The sequence below is a fragment of the Thalassophryne amazonica genome, chromosome 11 (assembly GCF_902500255.1).
Source record: "Thalassophryne amazonica chromosome 11, fThaAma1.1, whole genome shotgun sequence".
NCBI lineage: Eukaryota > Metazoa > Chordata > Actinopteri > Batrachoidiformes > Batrachoididae > Thalassophryne > Thalassophryne amazonica.
The window spans coordinates 74,110,496-74,126,191 of NC_047113.1; the positions used below are offsets into that span (position 1 = coordinate 74,110,496).

The 15,696-nt window shown below is 41.2% G+C and overlaps 1 protein-coding gene across 1 annotated transcript in view; it reads left to right on the forward strand.

Annotated features, from left to right (window-relative positions):
* Positions 1–15,696, forward strand: part of spata5 (spermatogenesis associated 5) — a 253,710-nt gene that overhangs the window by 204,970 nt on the left and 33,044 nt on the right. The window contains exon 16 of the mRNA XM_034182173.1: positions 5,155–5,319. Coding sequence (XP_034038064.1) covers positions 5,155–5,319 — 165 coding nt within the window. The remainder of the gene's footprint in view (positions 1–5,154; positions 5,320–15,696) is intronic.

The window sequence follows — 15,696 nt, forward strand, 5'->3', positions numbered from 1 at the left end:
CTAAAGCAACTGGACTTCTGGATTAGGTTTCAAGATGATTAGCCACTTTTCCAAGTAAATCCAACTGAAGGAGTCGCTTGCATACTTGGATGTGTGGTGGAAATTCTTGAAGGCTAAACAAGCAGTCCCTGTATTTTAGATTGAATGTCTACTGTTTGGGAAATGATAAATGGACTGCCCAAGGACCCTTAGTGATTTTCCGGTCAGACTGGGGTTTGAACCGAGGATCCTCTGGATCCTTCTAAAGACCAACACTTAACCACTAGACCATCACCAGCAAAATGTTCATTACAAGGTCTAAGAGCCACTACAACAGCTTTATATCACTCATTCCTCTGAAGTAACAGTTTAAGTTTTCATTTTCATCATGTTTCTACCCATCCCATTCAAGTGAACCAGTTGATCTGGATTATCTTAAGTACTTTGGCCGACATTAGTAAGATGTTCTCTGTTATGTGTTACATCAAATGTAGATGAAACCAGAAGTTCTACACAGGCCCCTGAGGCTCATCAGGTGGGTACTTATCCAAAATACCAATGTGTCAAGCGGGTGAAACTCTACAACACCTCCTGGACAGGACACACACACACACTCACTCACCTTCAACTGCTTAGTCCAGTTAAGGGTAGCAGGGGGCTGGAGCCCATCAAAGCAACCATAGAGCGCGAGGCGGGACACACCCAGGACAGGACTCCAGTCAGTTGCAGTTGAGGCCCAGTGTCCATATAATGCTTTTTTCCAATTACTCTAAATGATAATGGAGCGTATGTGGCTGCATGCAACCACCTTGAGAAAAACTTAGTGCCCAGAGACTTTTTTCAAAGTGCTCTGCTGTTTTGTGCAGCCACTCTGACTACTTTAAGTTGAAAATCCTCCAATTTTTTTTTCAGAAAACTGTTCTGATGTCACTGCAGCACCTTTTCAGGCAACCAATTAGACAGAACAAAACTTATGGAAGGTGAGGCTTTTGCACTGAGTCAAGTCAGCTGATCACAATAAAGCCAAAAAAAAAATGGTTCCTGCTGAGGGTGAGTGCTTTTTATTGCCATATATTTATAAAGTAGTCTTTAGCCATTTATTTGTTTATTTTTTCCTTTGTTCAAAATAAATTCATTTCAAACATTGTTGCAACAAGATCCCATGAGAAGCACTTTTCCCCCCTTTTTAAGAAAGTTCTGAGATGAAGTGTTTTTTGGCACTCTCTCTGCGCTTTTCTGCCAGTAAAGAAATACAAGCGATATGGACACAGGGCCTAAAATTTCAAATTTCTTGCATCACTTGATTTTTAATCACGTGGTAGGGTGGAAACATGCTATATCGTTCTCAATATCCTTTTCCAGATTTTCTTTTTTTTTTTTTTTTGGTCATTTAGAAACACTGCAAGAGTCCTTATTTTAATACGATTGTGTTTTAAACCCCAAAATTCTGAGTGTAATTTCTTCCAACCTCATTCACTTGAACTCCTGACCTTTCTAGATTGCCCTGATGAACTCACCAAGCAGTCAGGATGATGTGCTATAAATGTTCTTCATCTGTTATAACAGAACCACGGACAGATGAGAGACATGGAGGAGTTGGAATAACAGCGTGATAATGTTAAAAGGAGTTCAAAGGCTGCTGGTCCAGTCCCTCCGATCTTTACTGATCACTCCTGACATGACCTCCTGTGCGGCCTGCGTCTGCGTGTGTCTGCTGCCAGCCGGGTTTGATCCCTGCTGTGGCCTGTCTGGACCTAATCCAGGCGTCCACCAGCCTTCAGAGAACAATAACAATTAAAATGTCAGCTTGGGTTGACATTTTTCTCTTCCTCCCTCATTTACTCTTGTTCCAGAGCTGAAATTAAAGAGCTGTTTCACAATGAATGAAATGCCTTTTAAAATCTTGCTGTTCTCCTGCACACACACATACACACACACACCCCAAACAATATCATACAGTACCACAGCTCATCACAGCCCCGCTGAAGAGAGCCAGTGGAGGCGGGGCATATTTGTCTGTCTGCATTTGAGAGGCGCCTGCCACTTAATGACGTCTGACAAGAGAGACAGTGGCGGTTTGGGAACTTGAGGCCTGTTTGGGGGTCACAGAGATGTCATCTGCAGGAAGTAGACGGTTTATCAGATTGCATCAAGATCGTCTGCAGACTGACTGCTGGGAGTGGAAAGCTTTAATGTCACACAGCGTGCATTTTAGAAATTTGCTTGGTATCCAAGTTGCCAGATCACTGTTATAAAGAGGTCAAATGTCACATCCAGGAATGTATTGTCCAGTGTTAATACCCATTCTGCCTGTTACCAGGTGCCAGCAAAATACCTCAGCCCTATTTTTTTAAATCATTAACAGCCAGCTTACCGTACTCTGGGGCACAGACTGTCGCTGTTAATGTGTGCAAGTGTAAAAAAACATGTGAATGCAAATACATTTGTATTTTTCTCTGTATGGTGTCGTAGAATAGACTAACCTAGAAACACCATGTAGCCCCTGAGCTACTTGTGTGTTGACAATGCGGCGCTAATCGTTATATATTGTCATCTAACATGACTCCTGGACAGTATTGGATTTGTCAAACAAGATGTATTATCAGTTATCAGTTGTTCACCAATGAATATGGCTTTATACACCCTGAGGCCGAAGGGTGTAAATGCGGGTATGGATGCGGGACCTGCAAAAAATCCAAGTCATGGCCACGGAGCTCTGTGGCTGCGGTTACCAAGACCATGCAGCGGGCGCTGCGCATCAAAACAGCGAGCGTAGTCTCTGGACATGGTCCTGGAGTTGGATGCAGCTCGGCACAGCAGATGGGGGCGGTGTGAGTGGCCCACTGTGGCACTTACAGAACCCGCAGACTCAGTAAGCGCATTGGAGGCAGTGAGTGCAATCGCGGTGATGCCGACCGGTGCCGCGACCGGTCCACCTGATAAGGACGCAGAACACAATGCGCTGTTAAAAAAAAAAAAAAGAAGCATGCAACATTGCACTAAAAAAATCTGCGAAACTGCGAGGCCGCAAAAGGTGAACCGCGATATAGTGAGGGACCACTGTATTAAATTACACATTGACAGTATCTAGGATCGCACGTGCCGTGATGTCACAACATATGTATGGATTGGCTGATTACCAAGGCGACATTCACTTACTCGGGTGGTATGAAAAATATTACCGGTCCGCGAAAATATCACAAGGGTGTATTGCTATTTATTCTTTAGTGTTTTATCCAATCATATTGGCGTATCATTTATAAGTATATGATAATTGAGTGATATGTACAGGTAAGGGGTAGAAAAAAGGTAATGCGTTAGACATTACTCGCTACTTTAAAAAAATGTAACATATTACTGGATTTTCTGGAGTATAAGTCTCACCTGTTAAAAAAATGCCTCTTCATGATAAAAAAAAAAAAGATATATAAATTGCACTGAAGTATAAGTCACACCTTTTTCTGTATTACCAGTTCTTTAATTTGGAATTTTTGTGCATTATTGTCATTTATTCTTTTATTATTGGAGTTTACTTTCTATAGTGCTTTGATTCCTGGTGAAGTTCTATATAAATAATAAATAAATAATAATTATAACAAATAATAATCATAAATGATAAATACTTGCTATTATTAATAATAAAGTTATGATTTTTCGGTATATAAGTCACACCCGAGTACAAGTTGCAGGGCCTCCAAAACTAGTAAAAAGTAACTGTGACTTATGCTGTGTAAAATTCCGTACTTTAGTCTGTGGAAAGTACTTACCTTTTATTAGGATTTATTAATTGTTGAGTTGCGTTTCTCAGCAACAGCCTTTCGCCACATGTTTAACCTATGCACACTGTGCTCACATAATAAATTCCTATAAAGACATGGATTTCTCTCTCTCTCTCTTTCTCTCTCTCTCTCTCTCTCTCTCTCTCTCTCTCTCTCTCTCTCTCACACGCATTTTTGCAGTTTTGCAAAGTTTAAGAGTTCTGTTGCTTTTTTTAATTAATTTTTGTTGAAGCCTATGGGGCATTTTTGCTCGCCAAATGTTCACTACATAACACACACAAACAAGATATTTCTGTAAAAGTTATTAAAACAAATTATTTCCACAAAAAAGTAGTTAATTATTTTTATTTAACCTTTATTTAACCAGGTATGTTATTAAGAAAAAAATACGTTTTTACAATAACAACCTGGTTTAATGGATGTTTGACTTATGTGTGTAGCAGCCAGTAGAAAAATGAAGGAAGGTCTTTAATCCATGTTTTGCCTCCACTTTATATGACTGCACTGTCCCCCTGAATATTCCATGAGAATGGAAATCAACAGACAAACACTGTTTATCTCAAATGAGCTCAGCTGTTTTGTCACTCGTTGTGAGAGTAAACAAAGTTACTGGCTGCTAGCCAGTCGAGTTCACGCTGTGTTCAGGGGAACCCAGTAATCTTTGCATGTGCTCTTAGGCACTGCAGTGTGATTACTGAATTGATAACAGTAGTTGTTTAAATTACTGCATTACAGTCAAATGTAATGTGATTAAAGTAATGTGTTACTTCCCATGTTGTTCCTGTAAAGTTTATTTAACTGAAATCACGAGTTGGCCATCAAACTGATGATGATTATAATGAACACCTCAGAATACAATATTTGCTTGCAAAGTAGCTCAGCAACAACTCCATTTATGAACATTCTACATGCTAACAAACTAAACGAGCTGGCTATGCCGTTGTCGTAACTGGACCAGACTAGCTAGCTGCCTTAGTCAAACAATAATTTACTGTATATTTTAAATGTGCAATCCGGTCTTGTCCAACAGACTGCAAATTATTCTGTTGTTGAGAGAGTTTGTACTTGTTTTAGGGCAGAATTTTGTAAGTGCGTGTCGACCCAGAACGCTGTATTTAAAGTTTTATTCTGGCAAAAATAACTTATGGTCTAACTTGTGTCAAAGTGCCAAACAACTGTAGGAAAGGAACTCCTTCAACACTAAATTTTATGCTACAAAGCTTTATCTTACTTGTACATACACATCTTTTATAATATAGCACATTTGTATAAATATGTTATATGTCATATTTAGAATGTCACCAAAGGTTTTCCTGAATGTCTACAGCTTAGACGTGATATTTTGTAGAATATGATGGTTAACTGATGGGTAACTGACTTCTTTTCCACCCGACAGGCTCTGATGCGTCCAGGTCGCCTTGACCGAATCATCTATGTGCCTCTTCCAGATGCTCCAACCCGAAAAGAAATATTTTCCCTCCAGTTCCGTAACATGCCTGTGGCTGAAGATGTGAGCATTGACAACCTGGTCATCCAGACCAACAAATATTCTGGTGCAGAGGTGCGTACATTTACATTCTGGATGGGGGTTTTATGATTGCTGGTGATCAGAATTAATTTTAATTAATATAGAACTATCAAAGTATATAAGACAATAAGTATGTATGGCATTGTCTCACTGAATAAGAGAAATACTTGTTTCTTCATTATACCTGTATTTTCAATTATTGTTTCAGCCAATTTTGCTGATATTTTACTGATTAAAACCATTTAGATGACTTGACCAGGAGTCAAAGAGAGAAATAACTTGTGTAATCTCAGTGTGAAAAAGATAAACTATATCAGACCTTGGGTTCGATGCACTTAGTGTTTTTTTCACCATTAGTCTTTAGCTTCTTGGATGTGATCTGTTTGGGATTACTCAAACCAAGGTACTGTTGAACAAACTATCCTACATTTCCACCATATTTAAAGAGAAACAGTCAGGAGGTAGAACAATCTATCCTGCTGTTCTGAGTGATATTACTTTTGGTTGAATTGCTCCATTTGAGTTTGAATACAAACAGGATAAAATACTTTGACAAAACAACAACAACAATAATAAAGCTAAAATGTTGGAACATTTTGGCAATTTTACAGATTTGTATTGAATTGCATCGCCCCGTAGCACTACGTGACAAATACGTCAAATCTGGACTTCCTGGTGTCAGCCTGTGATGATTCACTGATAATCTGCCCCCTGGTGGATATAATTTGTAATTGCTTAAATAATGACTCCCTTCAATAATGCAGAAGCACAAAGTGCTTTACAATGATGCCTCACAGTCACAGTGGTAGGAATCGAACAGGGGATCTTCTGGTCACAAGCTCACTACTGGAACCTCGGGGTCACCACCTTTGTTGGGGTGGAATGCAGGCAAATGTCAACAAGTGTGTGTGTTTGTCACATGGTGACAAATAGAAAATACATTGACTGTTGATCTATGCCACCTGCTGGACACATCTGGTGTTGTTGCTAGGCATAATCCCATCATTACATGCATGGTGTGAAAATAGAATTTGTTGAATTTCCCCATTTCTTTCATTTGCAAAGCTGATGTCTGATGGCCACCAAGGCCACTGCTGCTCTTTGCCATAGAATTCATTTTTTTATTGGACTTGTTACCGTCTTTTACCAATAATAAGTATGTTGATTTTTCGGGGGTATTTTGGGCATAATATTTTCTCAGAAGTTTTCACTGAGATCAGTGCCTTGCTCAAGGATGATTACATTCGGTTCCTGAACAAAGGAAGGACTTTATAGCTTTTTCATTGTTCCCATGTTTTTCTCTTATTCTGTTGATTCAGACCAGTAACTCTGCATTCAGAACATTCCACCTGATACATTTTGACTACTGCTGAGCCCCAAAACAAGACTGATATATTTGTTTATGATATTGTGGCTGGTGAAGCAGCTATGTTCCTGTACTTTTCCATGATGCCTGTATTCTGTCACAGACTGAACTCGTGATTTCACCAGACCGGGTGTATTTGTACAAACACTCCTTTGTGTGACAGATTTGTCTCTCTGTGTTTGTCTGCCATGTGAGTCACATTCCCTTGAACAGTGAAACTGTCACTGTCCTTCAGGGGAAAAAACAACTTAGTGGATGGATTTTAAGAATTTCTCTACTTTAACAGGAGCCCATCTTTTGAATTAGTAAGCTCTTGTGCCAACCTTTTATACGGCTGTATGAAGTATGATATACCATATTGTTTTGAATTTTTATTTTCTTGGAGAGAAATCTAAAAAAATGGGGTTGTCTTATATTCAGGGTCTAGGCTTTCAGTACATCCACAATTGTAATAACAATTACCCATAAAATGAGTGTGGACAGAGCATACATGTTGCTGTGAGTGCTGTTTAAAAAAATAAATACATAACTGTTTCTTGTTGTTATGGCACTTAAAAATATGCTCGCAAGAAATGCTCCACAGCTCCATGACAGCACTTTCTGCCATTAAACAAATGCTAAATTAACATGGGGCCTGCACAACTGGGGAGGGGTTATAATACCAAATTGATGCAGAGTCATCAAACAGCTCTCAAGCATCCATGAAATAACAGTATGACAAAGTGTATGTTAGAAGATGAAGACAAAAGACATAAATGCTAATAATCAGGAAAGCTTTCCATAGTCCTAAACATAGTTTTTTTTCAAGAGATTAACAGGCCTTTGTGTCTGTATGTGGTTGAAAAAAGATTATTAGCATTTTCAATTAAAGCATCTTATGTATTAAAAAAGAATTGGTATTAATAAAACCTTTTCCCCAAAACATATTTAAAAAAAGGGGTTGTCTTATAATCAGAGTTGTCTGATATTCAGAACAATGCAGTATTATGGGTCCCACTGTAAGAGGTTACTGAAACCATTAATCTCTGTCTGGATCAGTAAAAAATATATTGTTTGAAATACACAGTATCTTTTCTTGAGAACAGAAGTATAACATGGCAGAAATGTCATTTCAGTCATCGGACAGCCTCAGAAAACAACCATTTTTAAGTGAATTACTAGGGTTTTGTGTCTGCAGGGGTGGTGGCCAAGTGGTTAGTGCGAAAGGTTCCCGGTTCAAACCCCACCCCTCCCACATTTCTCCATGTAATGTGGAGTTGTGCCAGGAAGGGCATCCAGTGTAAAACTTGTGCCAATTCAACATGCGACTCCACCTTGGATTTGCTGTGGCACCCCCGAGTGAAAACAAGGGAGCAGCTGAAGGAACTTACTAGCATTTTGAGTCTGGTCGTGTTAACAGAACTCATTGTTGACCCAGTTATTCTTTGTGTGAAATGTTTGCAAGTGATGCTAAACAGATTATATTTTGTTAAGATGAAAAAAAAGCCTCTGTTCAGTTGCTTTGTCAACAACAGTGGTAAAATAATTAGTCTGATTTGATTGAACAATAACTCTCAGAAACAAAATGCAGTCTTAATTGTGCCGTCCACACGGAGTGACTTTACTTTTATGAGCATTCTGGTGAACTTTGATCCTCTGGTGGCACCGTCAACCCCGGGAGGCCAAGCCCCAAAGATAAATGTGATATTAAACCATCTAAATCAAAGCAATTTTTTTGTTGTTGTTTTTAGTGTCCTCCCTTTTTCCCCCCAACATCGGTGTTTATGTATCATAGAAATATCTGCCATGTTGGTCAAATGAGGAGTAAACATTGGACACAAAATGGACAAAGCTGCACAGGCTTGGTACTATTGATATTACTCTTTACAATTACAACTTTATTATCTGTTAAAGTGGCTTGAGCATGTCTGGCTTTAATTTTGCATCTAATAACAAACATCTTCTCCAGCTGAGACTGGGATTTGCCAGTGATTTTACTGGGAATTTTAATCACTGAATTTTTAAACAGAAGGAGCTGGCTCTGATAGTTGCTTTAAAAGTCAACTTTTAGTGGTTCTACAGCTTAATTTCTCTCTGTAATAACTAGGAGAGGTAAGAGCAGTTACCAGGTTTTAAGCATATATATATATATATACAGTGGGGTAAAAAAGTATTTAGTCAGCCCCTGAGCTCTTCTGTCCTCCACCTGTTACCTGTATTAATGGCATCTGTTACCTGTATTAATGGCATTTTGTCTCACAGTTGAAGTGTACCTATGATGAAAATTACAGACTTCTCTCATCTTTCTAAGTAGGAGAACTTGCACAATCAGAGGCTGACTAACTACTTTTTTACCCCATTGTGTGTGTGTGTGTGTATATATATATATATATATATATATATATATATATATATATATATATATATATATATATATATATATGAATAAAATGTTAAAGACACCATTGTAATTATTGCAGCAGCGTGATGGTGTAGCCTATAAATAAATTACAGCACTCACACAGTGTTCTTGTTCTGTCTTCTAAAACTGCTGTACGATTGTGCTAAAACATTCAAACTTGTGCCATTTCCTCATAATGTTAAGATGTTTATTGTACATTTTTCAATATTTTATTTTTATTGTTTCATGTTCTGTATTGTATTGTCTTAGAATATCTGATGCCATTATTCCAAACACTCCAATACATTAGGTGGCAGTATACACCTGTAAAGCTGGTTTGCAGTCCACCAAAGAACACAAAGAAGTTTTTTTTTTTATCTACTTATAAGTGTTATGTTTCATCTCAAACTGTGGGTGATGATTTGACTAAGGTGAGCACCTGAAATCAGTGATTCATGATTAATTTAATCATTCTTGTGTCTTGAAGTGGCATCTTGCTTGCCTCACATAAAGGCGATACTAATGGCTAACGTGAGTGAATGGCTCCTTTGTGAGCATTTTATTGTAAATATCTTTAATAATATGGCTTCATGTGTGGTTATTTGGCCTAATGGATTGTGTAAGAAGCATGTGCCCCAGTTTTTCCATGAAGTGAGTGGGGGGGCTTTCCACTACACCGAGAGTGACGTTCAGGCTGTGGATACATACACACACACACGCGCGCACACATACACCCCCAAGTCTGGTTGACAATTTGAACAGAGCGGTTATTTATTGGTTCCTGGTCACTGTGACGAAGTGCAATAGTAATACCTAGGTCCTTTCTTTTATTTCAGGGGGTGCCCAAGTTTGGTCCTCAAGATCTACGTTCCTGACACTCTTAGTTGTCTCCCTGTTCCGACACACCTGAATCCAATGAAAGACTCGTTAGCAGGCTTTTAATGAGCCTTTCATTGGATTCAGGTGTGTTAGAGTAGGGAGACAACTAAGCGTGTCAGGAAGGTAGATCTCGAGGACCAAACTTGGGCACCCCTGTTTTATTTGTTTCTTTTTATTAATATTCAGCCCAGCAGCACCATTTGAGTCAAGCATCCACCCAGGTGAAACATTGGACTAAATCTGCAACATTATCTTTATGCAAGAGACCAACCAACAGAGTATCAGCTGCATATTTAAGCTGTGACGACTGGGGTTATAAATTCTAAATTAAAGGCTGTGCTGATATTTTTGCAGGTGAATAAAGTTCAAAGTCTTTAAGGTCCTAGTGCTTCCTGTCTTACTGTATGTTTGTGAGACTTGGATGCTGACCAGTGACTCGGACGATCCTTGGGTACTGCTGGAATGGCTTTGTGTGAAATGAGCAGTTACTTCCGGAGACTGAGACGAGGAGTATCACGTGCATTGCATCGACATTCTGGTAATGTGGCGCATTTCAGTGCGCATGATCCAGCACATAACTGGGTGAGTGTTGAGGGACCCCAGTGGACTGAGAAGGCCAAGGGAACACCCACAATGTGGTAAATCGATGGATTTTTCAGGGATGTGGGGATGGACTGGTTGTATGCCTGGGTGATTGATATCCAGGACCCAAGGCGGTTCCACGGTGTGGCCCCAGCACATTCTCCCAGATTTGACTCTAGTTGAAAAGCTGTGCAGCTGCCACTCTGGAGAAACCTGGTACCAGGTTTCTCCAGAGTGGCAGCTTAGGGGAGGTGATGATCCAGTAGTTAAGCGTTGGGCTTGAGCCCAGAGGATCCTCGATTCAAATCCCAGCCTGACTGGAAAATCACCAAGGGCCCTTGGGCAAGGTCCTAAATCCCCTAGTTGCTCCCGATGTGTCGTGGGCGCCTTGTATGGCACCAGCCTGACATTGGGGTGAATGTGAGGCATTGATGTGTAAAGCGCTTTGAGCATCTGATGCAGATGGAAAAGTGCTATATAAATGCAGTCCATTTACCATACTTGGCCAGGTCTAAAATAAAAATGAGAATCTAAAATCACTTGGGTTTCCAAAGAACACAAATAGTGCTAAAAGGAGCAACAGACAAGTGCATTCCAGGGTCAACAGCAAAATCCCCCATATTTGAGCTTCTATCAGTCTCGATATGTTTTCAGATGTTGTAATATTCAAGGAATTGCAAACATGCCTTCACCCAAACTGGTTCCAGTGTCCTGCATTGTTAAATCAAGTTGTGTCAAGGTGTTTCTGGGTTTTATTTTGACATTGTGATGTTGTGGATGGCAGCTTGAGGTTATCTATAGGGCCTTCTCATATCCTGAAAGTACATGCTTCCTCACAAGGCAGCCCCCACCCAAAAAAAAAAACCAAGCCTAAAGCAGGCGTACACCTGGAGCAGGTATGCGCTGAGAAACCAATCCCCCGCTATCAGGTGTTGTGTTTGACATCGGGGTTTGTGGTGTAATGTCTCCTCTGTGGAATGAAGGTTTGTAGTCACTTGCCGTTGAGTTCTTGAAACTCCACAGAAATTCAAAGACGTGTCACAGTTGCATTGATAGAGTTTACAAATGAAAAGAGGCGGATTTCACCTGGATATATATATTAAAGCTGCCTTCACTATAGATCAGATTAAATTAGCCGAAACGTGAGACCTCCATAATCACATTGGGGAACTTTGGTCCCTGAAATAAGATACAGATGACAGAGCGAGCAGAGTATTCAGCATGAGGCTGTATTTGGCAACAACAGGAATGAAAACATTTGCGGTATCTACGCTGAGACTTGAAGGCCAGGTGGATGAAATGGCAAGCCCCAGCAACAGTGACAAAACTCCAATACTCCTTATTGATGTGCATATATGTACAAGATATCATATTATTCTGACATTTCTGAAATATCTGCACACCAGATCCAGATCCACACCCTGAAGTTTCCCCTGAAACGATAGCTTTACTTTATGAAACAGTCCATTCTGATTATTCCAAAGAAACACATACCTAAAATGAGAGTGAAATGTTTGACAAATCAGCTAATTTTCAAAGACACATGGCCCTGGTGTGCAGTCATGTGAGGAAAGTATCTGTCACGCTCTGATAAATTGACGAACCGTATGACTAACATATGAAATGTTGATATCCGTTCATGTCCATTTTTTTCTGTGCAAGTCGTTTTCTCATTTGTTAAATACGTTTCTCGTCAGCTGATGTCCGACGAGTCTGTCGGAAACTTTTGTGTGTGCTCAAGAGTGGGCATCAGGCGGAGAGCTTCTCCTGGTGGTTGCACGTTTGTTTACAGTTTTGTCCTGGACTGTGTTCATATCCTGTGGTTGTGTGATGCTTCAAACTGGGGCTTCTGATTGGCCAAGGTACTGGCGCATGGTGTGAAGTTTGAACCACGAGCAGAGGGGACAGTTCCTGACACAGCGACATCCAGAGTGGCTGTTCATTTTGCCAAAAGACAGTGTGACTGTGAGCGTGTTTATCTTAATGCCGATGCGCACCTGCCAAATTCTTTTGGCGAGAAGGGACCACAAAGAAAGAAGGTTGTTTGTCATCTTCAGTGTTGCAGCCGTACTGAACACTGGCACAGTGTGAAGACATTACCAGAGCACAAGCGTAGTGAAGTAGTGCGATGTCATGAGCCCCAAGCGAGCCGGATTCTAGTCACATTTGCATCCAGACCTTGACGAATCCCGCTCAAATCCAGCTCACCCCAGTGTGCCTATTTACCTTGAAACCGGGAAACTCGTTCTGCTGAATCGTTCTGTGTTGACAGTGAAAATGTGAAGTTATCCATCCATCAGGGACAGATTATCCATCTATCAGGGTCCGACAGATTAAGTGATATTTGCCACCAAACAAGTGATTTCAATCCATCCATTATTAATTAGATTACTCAGTCCATCACAGAGTGACTGAACCTTAAACTGGTTGCCTTGTTTTTCTTTTATGTTGATTTCTTCCACAGATGCATCAGAAAACAATAATGCGTGTGCACACACACACCCACATACTCACGTACCCTTCCATGAGGACTGTTTGGTCCCAGCACGGACTACAGGCAGACAAGAGAATTAAACCTATCAAGGCTTTTCCATCACCATTCAGCAGTGCTCAGTTTGCTGAGATGGTGGAAACTGCAAAATTGCAGGATGAAAGTGTCAGATGTTAGTCACCGTTGTGGAGGGTTTGTGCATTTCTCTGTATAAATGTGGCTCATGAATCAGGCATTTACAGAACGTTTCAGCCTTCAGACCTCAGCAGGCCGACTTTCTGAACCTTTGGCTTCAATTACATTCTTGGGATTTCAGACTTGTTCAAGAGAAGAGGGAAACAAGATGAAGAGTGTTTGGGGGGGGGGGGTCACGCAGGAGAACACAGTTGTCGTCAGCTTAAAGTGAGAAGGTTGTTAAAAATTACCTGTCTTCCCACCTGCCCAGAGTGACATCTCCTTTAGCAATTTTCATCCTTGCCATAAACTTACACACACACACACACACACACAGCGTCGAAAACCGCTGCCGGCTCTCCTTCCTCACCTCTGCCATCACTTCTCCAAACAGAAGCAACATTTGATACTGTAATCACAGTGTTGTCACGAAGAAAGAGAAGAAGAAGAAGAAGGGCTTAACTTGCTCCTGAACGAAGCTGTGATGCTCCTCGCTCTTTTTTTTTTTTTATGTTTCTGATCAAGTCCCGACAGGAAAAGTGCTGGAGAATTTATTGCAGCCCGTCACATGCACAGAGTCAGTTTCAGGACTTCTTGTAAGGCTTGCTGAAAAGTTAAAGCCACATCAGATCTGAGCGAGCTCTTCTTCTGTAAATTAAAGACAACAAAATATTTCTCTCGAAAATGAAGCACTGATGAGAATGTTACAGTGCAGAGTGTCATTTTAAGATAAGATAAACCTTATTGATCCCACAGTGGGGAAAGTCCCTTGTCATACTGTAGTAAAAACAAGAAAAATATTTACATTAAAGAAAGGTGACTAAATTATATTACAATGTTGTATAGATATGGCAGAATTATTCCATAGGATAAATTGTACATTTGTGCATGTAATAAAGCACAGAAGGTGGAAGAAGGCGTAGTTAATAGTGCATTTGGAGAAAAACTCTGTCCAAGTGTGCATGCTGCTGTGGTTTTCTGGTTGTTTGGCTGCTCTGTTGTTTAAAGTGGGTCCTGTATTTCCATCAGGACTTTACTGCCAGATTAGCAGATAAACGGCTTGTGTTTGACTGAAGGTTGTTGCATACATATCGTGCAGCAGGTGAGTCAGTGGGATGAGGAGATGGGTGACCAGTATGTTGATTTCACTTTGATTCCCAGTCATGTGACCTGTCAATGTCCTTGGATAAGACGCTGGGTGAGGAACCTCTGATGGACTGGCATCCTTCATATATACCTCTAAAAGTTCCAGTTCAACCAAACATGAGCAAATGCTCAGTTTGACATTGTGGTCAGTCTGTGTGGAGCAAGAGGTCCTAAGAATTCCAGGGAGTGTTTATGAAAGAGATGAGTGAGGGAATCCATCAAGATACCCACAACAAATCTAACATGAGTTGCAAACTTCAGTGGTTCTGTTTGAAAAGACTGGACTCTGTATTTGTTTGTCCAAATTACAAAACTCTTTATCAGGCTTGATAGGCAGGACAGGCTGGATGCAAATGCACAATGCAGGAACACAGCTCAGTGGAGGAAAAACATTTACTTGGTAAACAGGTTGGGTTCGGTACACAGATAGGCAGTCCAAGCAAAGCAACAGGATCAAGAACATCAGGCCAAAAGCGTGGTCAAAATACAAGCAGGTAGTCGTCATAAACCGATGAGGCACACAAAGCAAGGCAAGAATACAAAAACAGAGCTGATAAGAAGGCACAAGGCGCATCGAACTGGCGAAGGACAGAGTCAAGCCGTGAAGCTTATAAAGCACCCAAGTGACTAACTACAACACAGTACAGGTGTGTATAGAAACTCTCAGAACCGGGGAGTGGCAGGCAGAAGGAGACACCCACCACCATGAACCAAGAGAAGAAAGCAAGAGAAAACAGAACAGAGTAAACTCAAGCATAAAAGTAGAAAAAGAGACAAACCAAACACCAAAACCACCCCCACAACCCAGGAGCCTGACAGTACCCCCCCCCCACCAAGGGCTGACCCTCGACGGCCCAGGAGCAGAAGGGTGACAAGCAAGGAAGTTGCAAATAAGACCGGGGTCCAAAACAAAGTGGGAGGGAACCCAAGACCGCTCCTCAGGGCCATAACTCTCCCAGTCCACCAAATACTGCAGACTGTGACCCCGCTGCCTGGAACCCAGATGGCGATGCACAGAGACGACGGGACCCCCACCCACGAACCGGGCAGATGGCGGGGGAACGGCCGGCGGACACAATGGACTAGACCGAACCGGTTTAAGCTGGCTAACGTGAAAAGTGGGATGGACTTTCATAGACCGGGGTAGAGCTAGACAGACAGACAGATACAGGATTAACGATCTTAGCTATTGGAAATGGACTAAAGAACCTGGGAGCCATCTTACGAAGAACACTCCGCAGCGTCAGGTGACGCGTGGATAATCAGACCCATTGTCCAGGAGAGTAGGAAGGTGCAGCAGGACCGTCTGTGGTCCGCCGCCGCTTTATAGCTTATGGAGGACCGCAACAGGGCCCTCCAGGCCTGGTTCCAGGTCCATTGGCACCGCATCAC